Consider the following 24,413-nt stretch of genomic DNA (forward strand, 5'->3'; position numbering starts at 1 on the left):
TTTAATTTCAGTTAATATAGTTATTTTAACGCTGAGTGCACTCTCTGTGCTGCTGTTCATTTCTACTGTGAAGGCTGCACATTAGAGCTCTGAAACTTTCGACTGGATAGATTTCTTCACGTATTTAAACATTAGAAACGGTTACTGTCTCATAGGCTACTTAAGGAGATGTGGAACTCTTTAGATTGTCATCAGATCAAAGTGAAATTTAACGTATTGATTAAATTTAGTTATTTAATATGTGTTCTAGTGCCTGTAATTTCAGCAGTGTGAAGTAGACTTAGCAGCATATTAGAACCAAGTGTAAACAACATCTATACATTTTCTATGTCACCAAGTGAACACATACAAACTCCAGTGCTGAGCATCATTCTTTACTTTCACTAAGGTACGGGTTAATCAAGTTGCGCATTTAAAATGTATTCCCTCTGCAGAAAATCTATAGTTCTAGTGACTCCATTGCACTTATAACGTGCTGAAAATAATACAATTAGTAAAAATGTGGTTCTTCCAGCCTAGACAGGCTGCGCTCAGCATAAGTTAGCCAGATAAAAAAAAAAAGAGAGAGAAAGAGCCACTTTTCTGGCACAGAAAACTCTGACTTTAAGGTCGCCATAGCTTGCTAACCCATTAGTCCAGCTTTGTAGCACACGGGTCCCTCAGGTAATGGTAGTGATGGCTCTACCTTGATAGAGAGAAAAACAAAGCCCATTTTCCAACTTCTATTACTGGCACACTGTTACCCTGGGTACGAAATCACCACCAGTGCCAAGATCTGACTTCCAAATGAAAAAGAACGCAGCACAACTTCATTCATGAAACATGCTTCTAACAATTGTTATTGTTTGAAAACTCGTGCCACTGACAGCGCATGTATCGTCAAGCAAATATTCAGCAAGTATTAGCAGGCTCCTGTCATTTCAACGGCAGAATCAGATTTCTTTTAAGAAAAATTAAAGTATACAAGTGTTATTTAAAACTTTCCTTTTTGCTAAAGCATATAGTTAGGGCTGGACCAGGTGACCCTGAATCCTCCCTTAGTTATGCTGCAATAGACGTAGGCTGCCGGGGATTCCCATGATACATTGAGTTTTTCCTTTCCAGTCACCTTTTTTACTCACTGTGTGTTAATAGACCTCTCTGCATTGAATCATATCTGTTATTAACCTTGGTCTCTCTTCCACAGCATGTCTATCCTGTTTTGCTTCTCTCACCCCAACCGGTCGCAGCAGATGGCCCCGCCCCTCCCTGAGCCTGGTTCTCCTGGAGGTTTCTTCCTGTTAAAAGGGAGTTTTTCCTTCCCACTGTCGCCAAAGTGCTTGCTCATAGGGGGTCATATGATTGTTGAGTTTTTTTCTGTACCTATGAAGCGCCCTGAGGCGACTTTTGTTGTGATTTGGCGCAAGATAAATAAAGTTGAATTGAATTGAATTATTTGAAATCATATTTATTATCAAGATATTATTCATATTTGTAATAATGAAAAACATTTTTTATTTTTTGCAGAAGCTCATTTAAGCAGCTTTTTAGCTCCACCAAGACCCTGAAATAAAGCCACCAATTGTTTCTTGAATTGACATCTCAGTTTGATTAACCATCCATCCATTCGCTTATCCTTTTTCAGGGTCTATTTTTTCTGGAGCCTATCCCAGCTGTCATAGAGCAAGAGGCGGGGTACACCCTGGACAGGTCGCCAGTCTGTCACAGGGACAGACAACCATTCGTGTGCAATTTGGATTAATCAATTAACCTATCCCCACAAACTGCATGTCTTTGGACGGTGGGAGGAAGCCAGAGTACCCGGAGGGAACCCATGCAAACACAGGGAGAAGATGCAAACTCCACACAGAAAGACCACGGCCTGTTGTGGTGGAATTGAACTCAGGACCTTCTTGCTGTGCGGCAATAGTGCTAACCACCGTGCCACCGTGCTGCCAACCAGTGATCTTAATTGGATAGATTGTTGGTTGCTTGGTTGGATTCATTTAACCCATTAACCTCTGAGTCATACAAGGTCACCAACAATGTTTTTAGCCTTCTGTGTTAATCTCCATTTAGGAAAAGCCACAGCTAAACTATATTTTGAAACCCGTTGAGTGAAAGGAGACAGAAAAAAATATTTTGGTGTGGAAAGCTCCAAGAGTAGAAATTATAGCCCTGCAGAAAGGCATGTGTATATTCAACTTCTCTATTATGTGTAGAAACTGAGACCTTTCCACAGCTCACCAACAACATATCTGACCTCATCTTAAGCACCACTTAACTGGAAGGCATAAGCCGCTGAATGATCAGCACTTGAAACAACAGTTTTAAAGGAAATTTACACATGCACCCAAGAATACAAAGGAATTCAACCAAGTCAGTACTTAGAATAAAAGTCTTAGACATGTTCATTTTAACCTTAGCTTTGTCTATCTTCATCTTTGTTCTTTGAAAAGAATATCCCATTCAGGGGAATTTCCATTTAAAAAACAAAGTTCACTTGAAATAAGTTACATTCCTTGCATCAGTATTATCCTCCGCTTTTCATTTAACTCTTGCAACACAGCTTTGGGGGGCAAGACTTGCAAACTTTTGAACTCATTTGACTTGAAGGTTTTTGCTTTTTCAAGCCAAGTTTACATTATTTCCTATAAAACTGACTTGACTTACAAATTGTGATAGAAAATGTAAACAGAGCTTTGACTTTTCTACACGTGGCCACATTTCCTTGTCTTTAGCAAACAAACCCAACACCCCTCCTACACTGTCTCCTGCTTGTTTATGCTTGAACCGATTAAAAAACTGGGAAACCACCTTTTGATTTTAAACACGATGAAACAAAAGCAAAAATTGCTTGGATATTTTTTTCTATATCAAGCTGACACTAATAACTAAAACCAGCAATGTCTACTGATCGTACTTGAAAAACAGCCTGGCAAAAAGGTGTAAAAATGAGTGTAACAAGCCCAACTAATTATCTGCTGAATAGCTAGTTCACCAGGCGTTTGTTACATGAGAGAATGAAAAGCTTCAGGGGCTGAAAAACTTCAGCTGGAACCTCCTTTCACTCTTTAGAGCTGAGGAATTCCCAAAGTTTGCTGAAGCGCAAACGATTGGGAATGTGCCACTCTGTCTCTCTTGCAGGAAAAATCGTCATTAAGCATTTTGCAGAGGCTCTCGAACCGGAATGAACCGCCGGTGACGCTGATGAAACAGGCCTAACGGGGCTTGTAATGTACCCTGTGGATGGAGAAGGGAGAGGTGAGGCCCTGATGAGTTTTTGCAGACTGAGCAAGTGATGTCTTTGCTTTGAAGTCCTCAGAGCTCCACGTGCATCGCTTTGCCCTGCAGTAAGACAGTCCGAGTAATCACAGATTAATAGAGCAGGCTAATCCCATTGACAAAGAGGTCACTACTAGCAGACAGACGCCCCTCCCCCAGATCTGTTCCAACACTGTGGGCCACAAAGGGAAAAGAACTACAACCGGACAACCCCCCTGAGTCCATCCATTACAGAGATCAACTCACAAAAATCACACTGCATGATGGGTTTTCCAATTCCAGTCTGCTGGATAGTTTTACAATATCTAACAAACATTGTCTAAACTTCTTATACAGCTACATTTTGAAATCAATAGGATATTATAGCTAAGTTTTGCTCAGGTGTCATGAAGATAAAGGTCTATTTCTTTAGCGCTTTGCCTTCCTAAGCTTTTTTTTTTCCCTAAGATGGAAAAAAAAGAACAAACTAATGCCTTAAATTGTTGGAGGCATTTCATGATTAATCAATTTGTCAAAGCTACAACCTATTTCAGCTGTAAGCTGACTGTGAACATTGATTTCCTACTGCTGAAATCAGCTCAGCCTCCCCTTCTGCTCAATTTTCGAACATGTTCAGGAGAGGAATTTTAGATGACATAACAGAAATGTAATAGCTTGACCGCGCCGTGCGTCAGAGCCAAGACAAGTTAGGTCTGGTTAAAATGGGATGCCAAATCTGATTTACTTATTAGCACTCATCCGCTGACCTGATGTTTTCTGAGGCAAACAGCCCAGCTCGTAACCGCCAAAAATCGTGTTTTTCGCCCACTTTTAACGGAGACATTTCAGAGCAGATTACAAAATGCATGATGAGACTGAGCAGGCCAGCAGTTACAGGATATTCCTTGAAAGCTCTCGGGGCTTGGTGTAGACAGGTTGTTTTGTATATATATAAAAAAAAACAGTGCAGAGAATTTATAAAACACCCTCAGTACAAAATGAACATTCACCTCCAGGGACACAATTCTGCAAAAACACAGGAGACTATATTCATTTCAGCTCTTCCTCATATCCTCTCAACACATAAAATCTTTTCAGATTTGTTCTCAGCTGTTCAAGGCTTCCCAAAGTCTCCTCTGCCTACACTAACTTGTCTGTCTTTGGTCTTGTATGGCTGACCCCGCTGTTGCCACTCTGGCCCCCGTCATGTGACTTACTCCCTTCGTTTGTCGCTCAGCAACACCGCTGCAGGATGTCGGGGAGCAGGTCCTCCCTGGGGCCCCGTGGGAGTGTCTTTTAAGAGCTATCTCCCCTGGCTGCCAGAGAGGGTATTCTCTCCACTTTAACACCCTCCTTGACTCAGGCCTCCTCTCTAAAGGACCTGGGAGCTTTGCAGGAGAATGCCTCTGCATTGGTTTCCACTGCTCTCTCTACCTCTCTGCAGGCCTCTCCTCTGGAAATATTCATGCATTTACAGGTACATAATTGTCCATGAAATGTACTTTGGGATGCTGCCTAGACTCGAGAACTTGCCGCTTTCCAAATAACTACTGTTACAGGAAATTACTCAGACAGAGAATCAATTGGCAATTTTATCTAAGCCCATAAAGTAGGCCCTGAGATTTGATTTAGCATTAAGTAGAATTAGAACATTTGGCAATGTGAGTTAACTGCAGGCAGGGAAGGATTCCCCACCCATGCCGACATAATAGTGACATTGCATGATTTGAAGCCTCTTATAATAGAAAAAAGGCAAACATGAGTGAAAATTCAAACAATATGTGCCTCTGACTTTCATGTCCTGGCACACTTAAGAGGGCTCAGTGTAGCGGCCGAGCACACAGAAGCAAATGCACGACCCAGCTTTCCCCGTAACCCAAGACAGGTGGAAACCACAAATCACAAACTGTAAAACAGCACAAAAATATTTCTGTTATCTCCTCTGAGCTGCTGACAGCCTATGCGTCTTCATTCTCATTGTGCTTCAGCATGCTTTTGCCAGCTCGATAACAACATTTAGCAGTCTGCATCTGCTCCAATAATCCATCACAGGACCGGGATGATAGAGGCGTATGAAAACAGGAACTCGTCATCACTGATACAGTAGTTCTTGTCGCATGTGACAAATGGAATATTCTGCTGTACGCACTTTATCTAAAACCCCAGAAAAGGTAACAAATTGAGTTGTAGTTCCCAATGTTGTGAACAAGTTCAAAGAAAACAGGTCAAGTAGATATTAAAGGGTAATGTTCAGTTGAACCTGGACTAAAACTATGAAGGGATTTTCTTGGATTGCTCTTTATATTAAATATTGAACTGTTGGTCTTGTTTAATCTTAAAAGTCATAAATAGTCAAGAGTTAAAGGAATGAATTTAAAAAGATCAGTGCCCATACATCTGTGAGGGGATCTAGTCTAGAAGCAATAAGTGGAGGAAAAGCGGCAAAGAATGCAGAAATAAACTTGAGCGGGCCAGCATGGCCAGATGGCCTGAGACGGCGGTTGAGAAAACTCCGGTCTTACCTGCTGATTTTGGAGTGAACTTGTCCCTGTTGGCAGCGCACACAGCCAGGAGCCGATAGCCCAGGTCCAAGTCAAAGCCCTGCTGCGCTGCTACGCGGCTAACCACCTGAAAACAACAACAGCATGCAGCACAGAGTCAGTATGGCCTGAGGTATGTTTTCTCTGAAGAAAAAGCTGAATGACACCAAGTCTAAACCTCTTTTATTTCTCAGAAAACTTCACTTTCTAAGCATTATGATAGCTTACACCTACATATAGGTCAACAGAAGAGAGCAGAGGTCAGCATACAGTGCTGAATAGGGACATTACTGCAGAAAGGTGTTTCTGCAGGCTGTTTCATTATATTTCCAGCTCACAAACAACATTTTAAGAGCAGATTTTGGGAAATTTGCATAAACTCAATATTTCCCTTTGTCTCTAGCAGGGAGTTCCTAAAAAGGCCAGCTGAATAACAGTGGGGGCAACTATGAGAAATTTCCTCACTTGTTCCAAGCCCACACAAACATTCTAATGTGCTTATTTTCCAAACAGAAAATGTTTACATTTTTGATTTACCATCTGCAGCGCCATTTGCTTTGACATCCACATACAGAGAGAGCATCACGGCCTCATGCACACGCCTCCTTTTACTCACTCCAGTGCAGCAGCTGATGGCAACAAGCTTTGTTTTCATGATAAATATTGCAGATCGCCATCATAATCTGCTCAGTTCTTTCGTTCCTTCTCCTAAAATTTCCACAATTGAATCTTGAAAATCCTGCAAACTAATGACAGACACTCGCAAAGCTGTACGACTGCATCCGTATCTACTCAATACAGATCTGTGCTGGGTAGTTAAATCCACCACATGACGACTTTTCCCACAATCTGACTGTTAAAGGACAACCTCATTACAAGTTTATCAGTTCCATATGAGTAAGTGGACAGCAAGATGAGGAAAAAAATACTGCCTCCAGTCCAGAGATGCCGACTGAGAGGAAACATTAAGGGGAAGCATCAACATGCCACAGGAGGCCGTGTAAATCACCCTTACATCCCACATGTTGCTTTGATTTGCTGTCATCATTATCAGCTCAAAAAGAGCCACTCAAATCGTTTAGACCTTTAGGACATACTAAGGTCTGTGTGGACCAACGGGCCCCACTAGATTCCCCTCGCTGCCTGGCTTTTCATAGCAGCGATCCCGCTGTCACACGCCAAACTTCAGTACAAGCCCTGAGGTAGCACTGCTGCTGGGACCGTATCATTATCTTCTGTAAGTATAGTCTGGATGTGACACCAAAACAGATTATGTATATCTGGCCTTTATTTATGGGAATCCCCCATTAAGAAGAAGAAATATAGAGTACAGGCTGCCTAATTAGAATCTAAACTTGCGAGGGACATTTAAATGGTATTTTTAGTGTAAGAAGTTACAGTTCTAATTTCAGGACTTTAATTGTACACAGTCAGAGGAGTTGTGGTGAACTGTCTACCATAAGGCAATCATCTAAGCAGGCACTGCAAGGCTTGAAAGCAGGGAATTGCTACTCAGCTGTACATGTTTCTGTAGTTTCAAGCTCGATAAAATGAATCTTTTTGTTAAATTTGCTTGTTTTTTCCCCTCTTAAATATTTTGGAGATTAATCAACTTGAAACAAGCTTAAAAAATCAATACTGCGTCATACATGAATGCTATATATTGTCATTAAAAATACGATTTTAGAGTTATAACATGATAGCTTAATTGATTTGGGGGGTTTTTTCAAGAAAAAGCAATTCAACATCCAACAGAAGCTCCAGTCATAATTAAACATAAAAAGCCTTATTAACTCTTACATTGAGATGAATTAAAAGACTAGTTTTGAGTACCCATCTCCTGTTTTGAATACTGTATTACCTTATTAAGTCGTTTATTTATTTATTTTTAAAGTCCTGTAATTTCCTGGGGTTTTTTTCCTCACTGCTACAGCAGCAAATTTCTACAAATGCTATCACCAGTGTTTAAGTGCAAGCATGCAGGCAAAACTGTAAAGTGTTTACCATTAAAGTCTGTGACCAGGTAATTTCACAATCACATCAGATTCTCTGTGCTTCCTCCCAGTGTGGTTCACACCAAGGTTTACACAACCTATAAACTAAAAGGAAAAGCTTTGAGATTTTCACGGCGGGAAACAAATTGAAGTGGCGAAATGGAGGAGAAGGCACCTGCTGCTGCACATTAAAGCAGGAACACAATCGCTTGAATGGAAGGACGTGTCACAGTAGTTTCGCTGAGGTCCACAAGCACAAACCTCTCGGGCTTCTTCACCTGCTGCAGCCGAGCTCGCTTGATGGGGATACAAATTACACCTAACAGGTGTGTCTGTTATGTAATGCTGGAGGCAGCATGTTAAAGCACAGTCAGGCCCACTGTGACAGGTGATTGACACACCCACTGTCTATTCACTGTTCTTTTGGCTGTTCTTTCTCTTGGTACTTGATTAGCTAAATTTGGAATCAGTGCATCAGCTCTGAGCATTAAAGGTTTTTGTAATAGTCAATGGTGAATGTTGGTTAAAACGTGGCATGGACAGCTATAATTATACTGGTTTTAATGGTGGCAAAATGTCATAAAAACAAAAACTTTCAAGTGAAATTTCACATAGCACAAATCTGCCTACGCATTTGCCTCGTATGGTTCATATATATATGTATATATAGCGTTAGCTCTGGTAGTTGTTCCTCACACATCTAAGCTAGCATAGATAAGTGCCGCATATTACAAAGTAAACAGGCTGTGTAAGCAGTGTGTTAAGTTTATCTTTCAAATTCTATATGTAATGCAAAACAAAACAAAAACAAATAAACACCACATATAGCTAAATGGACAATTTTTCAAGAGAAATTAGTCTACTATGTCAGTTTACCATTATCATATAGAGCTACACTTGCTAACTGGCTAAGGGTCATAGCAATAAACGACTATGTAGTTGTTCAAAAAATTAATTGCTAACTTCCAATTCAAGATTAAGCTATTATTCCCAGTGGAGCATTTTATTAAGTGAACATTAAACTCACTAGTATAAACAATATTCAGTCAGGGTTAAGAACTTAGCTCTTGACATATTGGCTGTGTCTGATTAAATTTAGTTGAAAATATACAAACCCTGACTACTTTGGGCTAAATGTTTTCTCCAGAAGCCTTAATTTCAGATGTCATAGGACAGTAATTATTCAATCAATCAAAAATCCATAGGCATTTGGTAAAGACACAGAGAAGATTGAGAGCTGATTGCTTTGTGGTTTGAGAATGTTTTTGACCTTGTGGATTTTATATCAAAGGCTGGAACTAAAGCAACAGAAAGGTGGCTAAATGGGAGCAGTTTCTACAAGGTTAAACACATTTTACATTTTCAGTGACCTCACGGATGATCACCAGGCTAAACATGAGTATTCTTGCATCCCCGAGGAGGTTATGGAAAGAGTGCAGCAGTTGTTCAAGCGGCTCATTCTTGAAACTCTGAACATGAGATTATGGAAGGTGCTCACGACTGGTGACTTACCGTTAGGCATCCCATCAGGCTTTGCTCGAAGGGGCGCTGGAAGGCTCTGGGGTCACCACACCAGTCCAGCAGCTCTGTGGCTGCTGTTTGGAAATTTGCTGGATTTTGTAGGTGCTATGCAGAAGAGGAGAAAGATGGAAATCAATGTGATTCCAGTAATATTCAAATACTTTAAGAAAATGGGACAGATAACAGGTAACTGCTGTAAGTAATAAGCATTAAACAAAACAATAAAACAAATAAGATGTTATGCTTGAAATAGAAGCATGACAATAAAAAATTGTAATAAATTTGTGCTGTCCTCTATGTTCATTTAGTCATTAATAAAATGTATTATCTTATTAGAATTCAATAAAAGCATTTGCTCGTCTAAAATGTGTGCAGTTACATGTTTTCCCACCTGCTCTGAAAAAAAAATCTAACCAGCTTTTAATATTTAACTTTTAATTATGAGCTCTCGGAGTTGAGCAAATGAGAACAGCATTTTTATGACCAAATGTTCTGAAATTTTGCTTATGATGCTTTGGATTAATTATTTTAAATGGGTTCAAATATGACCGCTCTAGGCTGATAGTATGTCCCAGTTCCACTCAGCTACTATCTCAGGTTTCTGTTGCAATAAATCTTCCTTGTATGGCTGCATGAATCCACGAGGAAGCCCTATTTCAGTAGCCAACCCTTGGCTGTTCTCTGACTTTATCTGACAACAAACTCCTTGACCTACGGACACCCTTTTATGGCATTCGTTCCCCTCCTGCAGCCAGCACTAACCTGCATTGTCTGTATTGCTGTAGAGCAGCACAGAAAACTGAAAAAGGACCTCTCTGGGTCTCGGTATCAACCTTACTGTTGGTCATTTCTCCTCTAAAAGCTTTCGAACCACAATACAAATCACTTTACACAAAGCAGAGCAGATGCACCACCACCACCACTCTGCTGTAATCTGTTGCCTTTGGAAAGATTATGCACACAAGCTTTTGTAGTGCACTTGTACAAAACAGGAACAAATGGACTCCCACTCCATGGCATCAAAGGTAAATAGAGCGGTTTGTCAGCTTAAAGTGAATGGCTGCCTTCCTAATACGTCTGCGTGCTTTGATTTCACTGTCAGAGAGAGAAGAAGAAGAGGAAGTGACAGGGGTACAGTCACTGCTGTGCAGTGCTTTTTTCTTGCTTGCTCTTTAGGGGGCAGCAGAGGTTAGGATTTGATAAGGCTGCTTTCATATCAATTTACAAAGCTGGTGTTTGACAAGCAGTGGATGAAACCAGTCTTGTTTATTTCATACTCTGTCCAAGACCGTTCCCCACTCTTGTGATATGTCTTTGTTGGGGGAGACTAAAAGGAGATGTGGTGGGGTAGCAGAGCATTCAAATTCTACTGGTGGATAAAAAGTCTCCTGGAGAAGCACACACATCCCCAGATGCTAAATTTAGATGAGTCTGGAAGCTAGACAACACACGCAATCAGTGCACCAAGGATGGAAAAAGGGAGAAAAGGGGGAGGGAGGGAGAATATGTAGAGGGAAGAAAAAAAAATACACACCACCACTTGGGCTTGAAGTGATTACTGTTCTTTGCACTCAGAACAATTGGTCCCACCAGTGTGGCTGTCACACGGAGAGCTTGGCACTACCACGCCACAGATGTTCCCCTTTCTCTGGCCAAAACCCACCAATCAAACCTAAACTAGTGGCCAAGAGACCCTCTCACACTCTCCTATCCCCGTCCCCTGGGTAAGAATGATCCTCCAACACGTACACTCTTGTTAATGCTCGGTTCAGTTCAAGGGAAACAAAGAGAGACGGCACTTGCAGAGTCCTGAGAACATAGCTTTTTTCTTCTGACACAACTGGATCTGGATATAACTTCATTTATGTCTCAGAAGTGATCGGGCAAAGACTCTTTCCATTCAGAATCACAGTTCGTAGTTTGCTGCTGTTGTTGCTCTACATTCATCGACACCCCCAGAGCACTGAAAACACGTTAATGGAGACAATTAACACTGGAAAGAACACAGCGGCAGACAGAAACAGCTGCACAAGCAGTGTAGGAGCGGTGCAAAGAGGACAGTCCTCCAGTTTGTCTTGAAATATCGCCGCTAAGAATGTGAGGAAGTGTTCCTGCGGCGAGAGGATGGTTCATAGTTTCTGGCGAACCCCTGTATGTATCAGCGAAAGGAGAGTCTGACAGAAAACTGGCTTCCCCACCGTGAAAGGAAAATACTGTCTCTGAAATAGATACCAACATTATCAGGCAAGCCATCTTCCCCAAAGTGCTCGCAATGGTGCAGTTCTGAGATGCAGGAGGAAAACAAACAGGCTCTGAGAAAAAACGTGTTGGGGGAAAAATCAGATAACTGTTTTTATAAATCACTTTTTAAGCATACTTGTCTGTTTGGAGGTTAAACAGGCGAACATTTGTTTTTCTGTATCACTTTCGAATAAATACAGATATATATATTTATATTCTAGGGTTATACTGTACCAACATCTCAAGCATTTTGTCTTTGTAACCACAAGACCCGAAACAGGCAAATTCTCACATCTGGAAGCTGTTTTCTTAAATTCTCCTTAATAAATAATAACCAAAACAAATATTCAGTCTTGCTGAGCAAATTTCTGTCTGCCAACCTATTAATTAGTCCCTTATCTTTCCCATTAACTGCATAACCTGAAACCAAAACAAAGTCACTCATTTTAAAGTCAGATTTAGCGCAATGTGGCAAAAAAAAAAAGAACGAAAGAAACAAAAAAATCCCCCAAGTGTTTGGTCGAGTTTGTTTAAAAATCATATTATTGCAATTTTACAACAAGACAGTAATTTAAAAATTACCACAGTAATGATTTTCTGATTTAACTTTCAACCCGTGATTCAATCAGGTTGACGGATTCCAATTTCCTCCACTTTATCATCGCGCTCAGCAGTAATTTATCATTTGAGCAACAAAATCAATTTGTTCCCCTGTCCGCTGCACTGGCTGGGAGTACTCAGAGAGACATGTCACATCTCCCAGAAAACAACAACACAATGGAGGAGGCTTCATTTATATTCCTGCTCCAAGTCGGTACTGCCTTCGAGATGCCAAATTTCAGCATGTGCACACTTTCAATTAAAGCAAACAGCTGGATTGGTTTACAATATTTCCTTAATTATTTTAATAGCTTGGATATTGGACAATGGGGAGCAGGGGGAGAAGATAGTGAGTTAATTGTTCTGATCTCCCCTGATGATCATCTTTGTGTGCGGGGAGGAGAATAGACGGTTGGCTGAATGGGCTCGCTGCTAGTCTAATTGGCAGGACATAAATGGTATTTATTATGCGGGCCTTCCAAACCCTGATTGTCTGCGGCACAAAGCTGCCTCTATTAGCAGGGTGCTGGCTCTTACTGGTTGGTTTGAAATGACCCAGTGCTTAACCATTTATTAGTTGGACTGAAGGCCTCCTTGTACGCCATGGATCTCTCTAATTGGCATGTTTACCCATGTGCTGCTTTCCTGGGTGCTAACATTGGGATGTATTTGTTTAAATTTTTGACTTGAGGGGTCAATACATTTAACCCCACAGCATTTGGGATTGTGTAAACTACTCTCAGACAAACACAGGTTCCCTTTCAAGTTCTGTCAACTTCCTTTACAGACCAATTCACCTGCTATTAGTAATACAGCGCTTTAATAGAATCAATTTTCTCTCCTCTTACAAGTAAAGGAGGGGAAATTGAATTGTTTAATAGCCTGCTGTGAAGAAGGTAACCAGACTGAAGACAGAGAGTGTTTACCTCTCCTTTTCTCTGTACCTTATTACTTAAGAACAAAAGGCCTGTTTCTACACATAGAGAAGCTTCGCTCTTTTTACTCCCCAAATGCTTGCCTTGTCTCTCTATCCGCCTCACCTTGCCTTATTTTTGGATAGCTGGGATAAAGCAGTTTACCACGTCCACATTTGCATTTAAGTGCAAGCCCCCATACATTGTCCCCCGAAGGCTTTCTGATGCACTTTTCAAGGAGGTGGACTTTGGCAGCACAGAGCCCAGAAACAAAATGGACCAGCAGTTAAGAGAAGAGATCAAAGGAAGATCCCTGTAGCCTGGGGTTACACAAGTATGCCTGCCTAATTCTGCCGAAGATTTGTCCTGCAGTAAATGGTGCTGAGAGGAGAACAAAAGGACACGCTGGGAGTCAGCAGCGGTGGAGGCAGAAAGCAGGGCGATGACGGGGGGAGGGAGGGGAGCCTCTGCTCTTTGACCCCAGTCGGTAACCTGAGTCACACCAGAGTCCTGATAATAGGAGCTGAACAGATTAGTCACTTAACTGTGGCCAAACAGGAAGATAGAGAGGCAGTCTCACCGTGGATGTGACTCACTACATGTGTGTACTTGGAAAGGTGAACAGGGCTGGTGAGGGTTTTTTTTCCCTGCTTGTGTTTTTCCACCGGTAGCAGCAAAAAGTCCAGTACCTTACTAACTTACTGAACATGCTTTAGCCTGAAGGCTTTAAATGAACTATAAAACGTCATAATCAGTGTTAATAAATGGCAAATTAAAAGAGCTACTTCACTGTTAACAGACCACAACATGATAATCAGGAGGTTTACTTATTGGCTAATAATTCTTTTGTAAACCATTTATGTAATTCATCTGTAAAACCGCAGCTAATGTTTATAATATACCATGCAGTGTGTTTATAAAGTTTTCACAGATGTGTATAACACTTGTTTTTAAAAGCATATAAACAGATGTGCTGTAAATCACATGAATGTGAACCTGGAGGCTGCTGCCTGTGTGCTGTTTCACCCACCATAGACTTTCATATTCACTAGCAGTTTTTTGGGTCTACGGAGTAAAAATGTTGGATTCCAATGCACCCCTTCCCTTTATTAACCCAGATTTAAAAAGACAGAAAAAAAGGGGCCCTGTCACAAAATCAAGGAATAGGCCACAGTATTGCACAGATGTGTATGTCTCTGACACACCAGACTGAATAAGAAGCTCTCAAACTGCAGGGGCATGGCACCGCTGTGATTTTTTTTTAGAGAAGTAAACAAACAAGAGTTTGCTGATGCTATTGTGTTGATCTTTATTTTGCTCACATTCAACTTGGATCCTTTTTTTACTGTTAGCAGTCAGTAAAAATTGTGTGTGTGTGAGTGCAGGGTGAGATTTTCATTAGTGCGACAATTAAGAGTTTTACAACCGCTGGACTAAATGGTTGTAATCGAGGCCCTGGTAATGAGAACTGAGACATTTACAAAACGACTGGATGATTTACTAACCATTAATAAATATAGCACAAGCACACATATGTGCTAATGAAGTTACAGCCTACAGTATATAATTTAAAATCTGTCATTTTATATTTAAGAAAATAACAAATACATTAATAATGATGCTTAATTATTGGAAAAAGTTATTAAATATCAACTTGTGATGATGCTAATCGCTGTCGTTGTCATCATCACAGTTTATTTATTTCGTTTTTTAATTGAAATATAATATTAATGTCTGAGAGCCAACACCTTCAACACCTCCTCACCTGTTTGATACACTGCAGACGGTCATTGGTCTGCTGTATGTGTCTGTCCATCGACGGAATCGAGTTCATGTTGATTGTCCCTCTTTGGCCTCTACCTGCCAGCCATTAAACTGGAGACTTCTGTAACACAAACACAGACAAATGTTAAGGCTCACCTCTTCCAAGTGAAGCTGCCAATTCCATCACCACCAGGATATTGCTGTTATAGTGTGTTTGTGTGTGTGTGTGTGTGCTGGGTGCTGTGAGCTGAGCAGGGAGATATTGATTTGGCAGGTGACAAGCACCTCAGAGAGCCCAAAGGATGACATTCCTCTCAGCTCCTGTGACACCCTTAACAAGCCCTGGCGGTTGCCCCGAACGGTGCCATACACCTTTGGAAATGACACACTGGACGTAGACAGGATGTCTGACTGTGTTTAAAGCACCTTGGGGTGAAAATGAACAGAGGTAGAGGGACACACACACACACACACTGAGTCGTAGCACCTCAGTCTGTCAGCATTACCTCAGAAAGCTGCACGAAACCCTTCCATCCTGGCCTGTGAGAACATTAACTTGGCATGTGGTTCTCTGTTTACATTACTTAGCCATTATGTAATCTTTGGTTAACAATTATCTGTACCCTGGGCCCAGACTTGCTCTACATTTTACTCCCCTTTCTCCTCCCTTCTCGCTCCAGCTACATAAGAGTTCCTCTAACAAAACCCCTTACAGCGCACTATTGATTTTGGAGTAGCAGCTTATAGAAAAACCTTCTTCTTTTAGCAGAGAGAATAATATTTTATGGAAGGCAAACAATGAGGCTGTGAGCTGACATGCTACATACTATTATCACGAGTTAAAAAGTATCACCGGCTACATTAAAGGTTATCAATTTCGCCTCTAGGGGGTTTGATTTAATGTTGCATTCAGTGTCAAATAAATATTACACAAGGCTGTCGGCCAGAACTCGTAGTGACCTGCAGCTTGAAGTGGAAGGTTTAGTGAATTAATAAGCGCGTTTATGGGTGGTGAAAAGTGTAACCTCCATCTTCTCCTCCGCCTCACTCCCCCTTTATCTCATCCTGTCTCAATCTTTCCTTCTCGCTACTGCAGGGGCATCTCGTCCTGCGGTGCATCATCTCTCACTCAAACGCTCTTTCAGACCCCTCCCTCTCCACGCCATCCTTCTCCATTACCATCACACAGTGAGAAATTTCGCCGTACAAAGTACCTGAGAGATGAGGGAGCGAGGGGAGGAAAAAAAAAAAGGAGAGCGGGAGAGAGAGGAGGCAGCATGCTGCACCATACTGATAATGCTCACTTAGGGGTCTCTAGCTGGATTTAACGGCAGGGCCAGTAATCTACTCCACTAGACAGCTAAAGAGCTTTTATGCTACCTATTGGAGCTGCTCATGCCTGTACTTGAGAGGAGAGAAGGGCACACTAGTGCATTCCTCTCCATAAATTAGAAAGCTCATAAAGGGGGGGGGGGGGGGAGATGTCCGAGTATTTTTTCCACTCCTCTTTGCAGATGGAAAGTGTTTTGTTTGTTGACATGTCTGATGTCTCACAGACTTACTGAATCCTCAGATGAAACATTTGAAGTGGGCGTGGCTGAGTTCTGATAATGATTTGAGGAATTTAGCATAAAAAAAACGATTGGGCATGGGTTTAAGTGACTTTCAGATATCTACAGCTTAATCAAATAACGTTCACATTTTATAACATGTGGTCATGGATACTCCTGTCAAACAACAGCTTCCTTAGTGACACATGTTTTATACATCCATCAGGTGTTTGCTGCTATAATACTCCCCCCAGTCACCTCCTTCTGCCAGCTGATAGTGAGCTGATCCTTGGCAAGGGTGTCCCCAGACCACTGTGCTCCTCAGCCACCAGCAGGTGTCTCCCTGGCCCTTCAAAGGCCTGGCTTGTGGCACAAAGAAGGCGGAGCAGTGTTGCTTTAAGCCTTTACAAGCTCTACAAATCCTCAGCTGCTGCTTCCTAACAGGGCCCACTCAGCCCGGCACTGCCTGTCTGACCTTGTGGTTATTGATGAGCGAGTCGACCTGCTCCCTCCGACTCTCTCTCTTTCTCTTCCCTCCTGCCCTTCCCCTTGCTCTCGCTCTCTCACTCGAGCTCTCCCCCTGTCATCTCTCTTACCTCCAACAGTGAGTTAAAATGAGGGGAAAGAAAGGTTGGGCTGCCATTCACCTCCTCCGTTTTTTAACCGGTTAAACACACGGTGCAGGAATCGCTGTAAAGCCTACGTGTGCACACATTTACATGCATTTTCTTCCTAAGATAATGACTTTTTTTTTTAAATGGCATGGCAGTGTTGAGGTGTAATTTAATTTCCAGATATTCATTTGTTCTAATTAAACACTAGTCCTTTGTTATATCTTTGATGACTAACAAGAGCCAATTTACAGATTAAACCCATGATGCTATGGAGATATGACAACAGTGGCAATTATGAGCCCGCCTCTATTTACAAGCTCTCATCTATCTTACAGATGCTATCGCTTATTATTTTCTGTGTGCTGCTACCTTTACGTGATGTTATTTGCCTTGATTCAGATAGTAACTCCGGCAATCCTGCCTGACGCTTCTGAGCGTGTGAGGGGAAATCGCTGCAGATATGTGCCTTACTTGAGCTTAATTTACTGCAAATTGCACAGCAGGCGTTACACAACAAGTTGAGCTGTGGATTCCTGCACAACAAAAGACTCGTGGGTGTGGGGGGAGTCGGAGAGTGGGACGAGAGCAGGGAGACCCGCTTCCCTCTCCTATTCAAGGGGGAGCTAAAATATATGTATTGAGTGGGAGCTGTAATAAAACGAAACGGGTGAGGAGATGCAGGCTGGGAACAAATATGAAAGGCAGTGGAGTATGGCGGCAAGGCGATGGAGCACCACCGGAGGATTGGATGAAATTATCTCTTTATAATCAGGGGGCTTCTGCATGGCTGCCTCCTCCATTGCCCAGTGACAGATGAGGCCTACCTCTTCAGATGGGCTTTTCACAGTGCTATCAGCCCACCTCTAGGGTAAAACAATGTTTTTCTTCCCCCTGTAACACTACTTTAAAGCTTTGTTTTCGCACGGCACCCCGCGGAGAGAGGACCGTCTCCTGTCAGACGGGGTCCATGTTTGTCTCATTACGTGATCATGTTACGTAAGCGTACCTTGAAAAGGGCTGCGGATTTAATTTGATGACAAAACTGTGCCACAGGAAGGGCTGGAAGAGGGTGACGCTAAACAATGTTGAATGAAGACACTAAAGTGCAACATTATCTGCAGTAAGTAAGAGGGAATTGCTTTTTGAACTGTCACAATCGCACAGTTTGGAATCTAAACATTATTTCAGACACCCAAAAACCTTCAAAGAGAGTTTCTAGCTTGTTAATGTAACGTAGATGAGCTGCGCGTCTCCGCTCTGCAGGATAAAAACAGTCGGAGAGGGAGAAAAGTAGACAATGATTAGCTTTATCCCGCCATCACAGCAGAACAAATGGATCACAAACCCGCGCCGCTTTACAGTCTCTCAACTGAGCTGTTGAGGCGCAGGGAAGTGGTAAACAGATTTAATTTATTCATATAAATGGCTTGTGAACCAAAACAGTCAGGCCACTCTGGGAGCGAGCAGTCTTGTTAAAGGATATTTCCAGTTTATTACATTTCTTATTTCCGTAGTTTTGGCCATTGCTCGTGATAATATTGTGCTCTCCAAAGTAATTGCTGAGATCTGGAAGCACAGTGACAATGCAACTACAAAGTGTGATAGGGCAAGAAATAAGATGTCAGACAAGTCGACAGGCCATCAATTCAGAAAAGATATTTGAAGGTAATAAAGTGTGCATACCTATGATATGGATTAGAGCGTTTTACTTCACAGAGAAAACAGCACATATAATGCAAGAGCAGTGAATCAAAGCTGAACTGGCACATCAGTCACTAAACTATGATGGATGCTGATAACACACAGGCGGGGTAATAATTTTAGCTCATGTGGAAGTTTGCTTAAAATCTATACAATCGCCTGAGAGCGTTTCCTTCGTGCCCTCCTGACTCATGTACCACATTTGAATGGAGACATTTTTCTAAAGCGCATCTCCCGAGGCACTCAAAGTATTCGTCGACATGAAAAGGTGAGAGAGTGAGTGCGGCTACAGGTGTAGAAAGACAGCAAACCACGCTGGCTACCATCCCGACCACACGCGCGCACACACACAAGCACACAGATCTTCTCACCTTCCCTTGAGTGCTGGGCCGGCATCATGATACCATAACAACACCCTCAGTCACTCGTAATGTGCTTTACAACAACACTACAGGCAGGGTGTTACACCTCCGCAGAGCAGTGTGAAACACCCCCCTCTCCTCGACACACACCAAAACACATGCACGCACACACACCTCGCTAATCGAAAGCTACTAAGCTAAGCACTGCTGACACTATTAAATCTGAACAAGGTGGCCTCAGTGAAGAAATCAGCATCATTCTCATACCTTATGGGGACATGTCAAGACTCAAGGTGATCCAAGTCTCCATGAGTCATCTGTTGTAGGTGAATTAGGCAATAAAGGACTAATCTGCACCATCATTGACTAGGGGTCTGCTGTTTGCAGCACTTGCTTAAGGGTGATAAAGATGAGGGAGTAGGAGGAGAGAAGGAAGAAGAGGAGGAGGAGGAGGGGGAGGAAGCATCTCTTTACCCTCATGATTTTAATGAGCTTTGATTCCGAGATATGTCTTGTTTTCTTCCGACTGTCGGCTGAGGCCGGCGTGAAAGCTCTCCTTTAATTATCTCAACATTGTAGAGAAGACCGTTTTTGTTTTTTTCGCACTGAGGGATGGGCGTTCAGTTTAGAGAGGGCACCTCTAGGACTCCAGGTGTCTGCCTGGTAAGTGGCCAGGCAGGCAGCGAGGACAAAGCTGTGTTTGTTCGACGAAGGAAAAAGCAGAGAGGATGGAAATGTGTACGTAACAGTGCTTCTTCCATTGTTGCCTCACAGAATGTGCCATAATCCCCGGCAGGCTCCATCCAGAGCTGGCACGGAGGATAATATGAGCTGCCTCCTGCCTGTCCCACCTCCCTGCTCTACCTCCCCTCCCCTCAGCCCTTCTCCAGCACCTCCTCCTCCCTTCCCCCATGTCTCTGCTGCACACACACATATGGACACGCAGCCACTCGAGTGCACACACACGCTCACACCTCCCCACATGGCTCCTTAACAGGCTTGGGAATGGATTTCTTTTATTTAATGTGGTTTGGTCTGTAGCTCCAGAGGCAACCGTGAGCGAGGGCGGGCTCGCACTTGTGCCACTCGCTCTCGTGCGTACACGCGCGCACACACTCAATCCAAAGGAGCCCTGCTGTGTTGGTCGCTGTTCACTGATCTCTCCCTCTTTCCCTCTGTCTTTCTCCATCTCCCATTCTCCCTCTAACTCACTCCACTCCCTCGCTCTGTCTTTCACGCAGATCCACATTCACTCTCTCCCTCCCTTTTTGCCCTCTCACTTTTTTTTTTTTCATGACAGCTCACATAAGCAAGCCTCCTGGATTCCTGCGGGAGCCCCACGTTCAGTACACAGAGATTGTTCAGCCATCAGGCACATCTGCAGCATGATTAGAAAAGCAAAGGGAGCATGGTATTGGAGGCAGGAGGCCGGGGTGGCAGAGACACCCCCCACCCACCCTTCATGTCCACCAGCAGAAGCAGAAGAAGAAAACAGAGGGTTGGGATCATAGAGGGGCCTTAGCAATATCTCCTCTCTAACCAAGTGTAACATTTCACCAAGTCTCAGAGGCTGATCTCTGACTACGATTAAAAAAAAAGGAGAGAGAGAGAGAGAAAGGACAAAGGCAAACGGGAGCCAGTCTCTCTTCACTGCCAAGCCACCATCCATCCGCTAGCCTGCCTCCCTCATGGAGCTGGCAAAAACTAGAGGAGAACCTGCAAACATGAGTAGCATCATTGTTTCTCCTTCTCCTTCTCTTGTTTGCTCTGCACTGCCTCTTCCAAAGAGCTACTCTTTTAATTTCCTTCCACCCTTACGCTAATAGCAGACAAGGGGGAGGGTCAATTCCCCCGTGGCGCTAGAGGCAGCACAGATGAGCCACATGACTGTGCGAGCCCCCACCAAATGCAGAGCAGCGCGAGGTGAAACGGCTAGGCAGCTAGCCCCGCTCTGTCTCCCTGTGCCTGTGGTGCTCCATCAGCCTCACTGCTCGCTGCCAAGCTCCTTTCTCCTTCACAATCCTCCTGGAATTTCGGAGGCATGTGACGATGATGATGATGGTGATGATGAAACCAGTGAGCCAAAGTGTAAACCTGCAGCCATTGTTGAGATATGAGGTAAATTCAGAGTCTCACAAAAGAGAGCCATCACTACCACCCCTTGGAACACTTTGTCTTAAAAATTGCCTTTGATTGCGAGCATAGAGGAAAAGTCAAAGAGGCATTTTATTTCCATTTCTGTGAGTGATATTGTTGCCACGAAGGTGCCGACACTGCCTCAGACAACTTCTGAGCCCCCCCACCTTCCTTTCTCAGTTTTTTTTCCTGCCAGTCTCCTGGTTTATTATGCATTCAGCTCATGTGTCCCTCCTGTGAGTGGCTGTTCATTTTCCACATACCATGCTTAATCCGGCCAGCTAAAACTTTGAAATAGCGGGAGCTGCAGACGCAGCCGCTACCCAAGAGGAGCCATTATGAGGTCTGGGAGAGAGAGACTGATAGCGCTGGGGGGAGGAGTGACAGGCGAGCTGCAAGATACATGGGAAGGAATTCAAAGAAGGCTGAGAGCAGAACAGGAGGGGTGTGCGTGTTTGTGTGTTCGCTGCTTTACAAGCATACACTGCGTGAGAGTAGCTGTGATAAGTTAGAGGCAGTTGTGGGTGTTTGTTAGCTGGCGTGTGTGTGTTTGAAGGAGTTGTTGGTGTGGGCAGGGGGATGGAGGACCTCCTTGTCTCCATTGTGCCAGTGACCTTTGGCCTTTTGTGACTTTGAGTGAATGGGAGGAGAGAAACAGAAAGAAACAGAGAGTGAGGGATTTTAAATAGTGCATGAGCTCAACCTGCCTAGACACTGATGGACAGCGGCAACATGAGCTTTCTCTGTTTCACCAAAGGAGTCTGTGAAGACATACCATCAAACTGCCAGACCTTATAATGACCTCGCTAACATCTCCATTTGGAAATTTCATCAGCAGGAATATCGGCTTGAGAATATGTCTTAAAAATCCTGATTTATTTAATCAAAAGTCCAAAACCTGAATTAAAAAATATACATAGGAAAACAGCAACTGTGACCCTGTGACCAGTTATTTTAGATGTTACATTTTTAGAGAAAGTTTCATAGTTAAATAAAAAAATACAGTCAACATCTGAAAGAAGGAATGCCACAACCTTCATCTTACAAATCAATAAAGCAACGATTCCCTTCACAACCATTTTCTGTTTTGTTTTTTGAACACTAAAAGCCATCTGAGATGTTACTTCATCTTTTTTGTTCCATTTTTCCAGAAAACCCCCCCCAAACATTTTCTCCTCCAGTCCACAGACGTGAATTGGAGTGATCTAGCTGGCATGGCTCATAGAAATATATTCTTTTTTAATATTTGCAGATTGTTTGATAACCTTGCTGGGCGGACTGATCCCGTGTTAACAGCTTGCTAGTATCTACAGCCATCGGTCCCTCCGGGGAGAAGCCTCTCATTCCACAAATGTGCTCAATTAAAAAGAGCAGAGTGCTTAGAGAGGGCCAGTGAGAGGCCATTCCCTGCACCCGTTTGATCTGGATTTCCTAATTGGTCAATGACAACACATTACCAGACAGGCGGATGCTTGATCTGCAGAGAGGAGGCTTTTTGACTAGGGCAGTTCGACCTCTCTTCCTTTCCCTTTCGCCCCCTGCACCTTCGACGTCCTACCCGCCCCCTCCGTGACCACGCAGAATGCGTGTGAGTCCGAGTGTCTCTGCATGTAAAAAGGGAGTATGGGTCTGACGTGTAGGAGGAGGCTGATTTAGAGGTTAGACAGCACAGGCTGCAGTAAATCCGTGTCACAAATCTTCCTTATGGAACCGTGGGGGGACACACGCGAGCATGTGATGAATCCCATGCAACACGCAGACCTCTGCCTCCCCTCCTCGGCCTCTTCTGGAGCCCACACCACACTGCTTGCGCTGCACTAATTTGCCAGATATCGTGGGCTGTTATGTTTTGATTGCCTTTGTGTAAATGAATCGGGAAGCCTCTCATTTCACGTGCAGCTGTGAAGAATTCCAATGTGTCAGGGAAGAAAAAGGAGATTCTCCAGGGAGAAAAAGACTTAGTGGAGTCTTCGATCAAGCACTGAAGACATTTATTCATTTATTCATCTTTCTTTCTTTATCCAGGCATCCTTGGATCATTTCACTCAGTGTATATTATTTCCCTATTGTGTGCGGCCCTCTTTAGGGAGTCACTACAGCATAAAAACACCAAAGGCAAACCGTATCGCATGCAAGGAGTCTCAGCGATGCAGATCAGATGCTTGCACAACAGTATGGTCTCATTTTATATAATCCTACTGCTAGCTAAAAATAGTATCAAATTAATATTGAATGTTACTGTAGGAGAGGGTGGCAGAGTTCCAGCTTATGGAAATATGCTGTCATATGGAGCGATAACAGTCTATCCTTTAACACACCCATGTGAAAAAGAAACAAGTTATTAGGAATTTCCCACTGCCTCTGAAGTAAAATGTTTATATTTCATATATAGCTCTTATACTTGTGAAAGTGTCCCCTTGTTCATACAACACAATGTTTACTTATTCATACATAATTCTTAAAATTACGTTTTTATGAGGGAAAAATGCAAAAGGAGCCCGTTTCGTAAATAAATCACAGTCTTATGAGACATTAAATGGATATAAAACATAAAATTAGCTTTTAAAATCTCTTCCATACGGACATATACACTTTATATGCATAAACATCATCTGCATATACACCCCTAACAAAAGAAAAAAAAAGCAACCAATTAACAAACTTTAAAATGTGAGGACCTACCGAAGTGCTTAAAGCTTATGCCTGCATATAAACTCTTTATAAATAGGGTCAGTGGTCGGTCTGGAAACCCATAAGCTTCTCTGCTGACTTAGCCTCTGGGGACAACAGCCAATTTCTCGGCGCTTCCAGTGTAGCCGGCGGATATCCAGGCTAAGAGTTCCTGTTCCAGTCATTGTTTATGAATCCAGATACATTTGAAAAAAGCTAATAAAAAGCTAAATGAGAAGCAGTGATCCAGAGAGTACATTTTGGCAAGTGGAATCCCTCGTTTTGCTCTCTACACAGACCGTTTACCTCCATGCAACCAAAGACTGTTCAAACAAACTGATCAACTTAACTTGTATCACAAAAGGACTACAAATGAAAGGCTTCTGGTAACAGAAGAGTTTGCCAACATTCGTCTGCATATTCAAATGTGGATATCACTTTATAAAGATTGGGCAATATCATAATATATCCATATCACATTTAAACATACAGGTGCAACTGCTGATCATTTAAAATGAATTTGTTATGAACTGAGAGCAAAACATCACATTTGGGAATTATGG

The 24,413-nt window shown here is 42.8% G+C and overlaps 1 protein-coding gene across 3 annotated transcripts in view; it reads right to left on the reverse strand.

Moving 5' to 3' along the window:
• Positions 1-24,413, reverse strand: part of LOC101485569 (zinc finger MIZ domain-containing protein 1) — a 111,209-nt gene that overhangs the window by 24,337 nt on the left and 62,459 nt on the right. For all 3 annotated transcript variants that reach the window (XM_004561255.5, XM_004561256.5, XM_004561257.4), the window contains 3 exons: positions 14,819-14,938; positions 9,290-9,403; positions 5,766-5,871 (listed from right to left, as the gene is read on the reverse strand). In XM_004561255.5, the coding sequence (XP_004561312.1) occupies positions 5,766-5,871; positions 9,290-9,403; positions 14,819-14,887 (289 nt within the window). In that variant the 5' untranslated portion in view covers positions 14,888-14,938. The remainder of the gene's footprint in view (positions 1-5,765; positions 5,872-9,289; positions 9,404-14,818; positions 14,939-24,413) is intronic.

This window comes from Maylandia zebra, linkage group LG8 (assembly GCF_041146795.1).
Source record: "Maylandia zebra isolate NMK-2024a linkage group LG8, Mzebra_GT3a, whole genome shotgun sequence".
Lineage (NCBI taxonomy): Eukaryota > Metazoa > Chordata > Actinopteri > Cichliformes > Cichlidae > Maylandia > Maylandia zebra.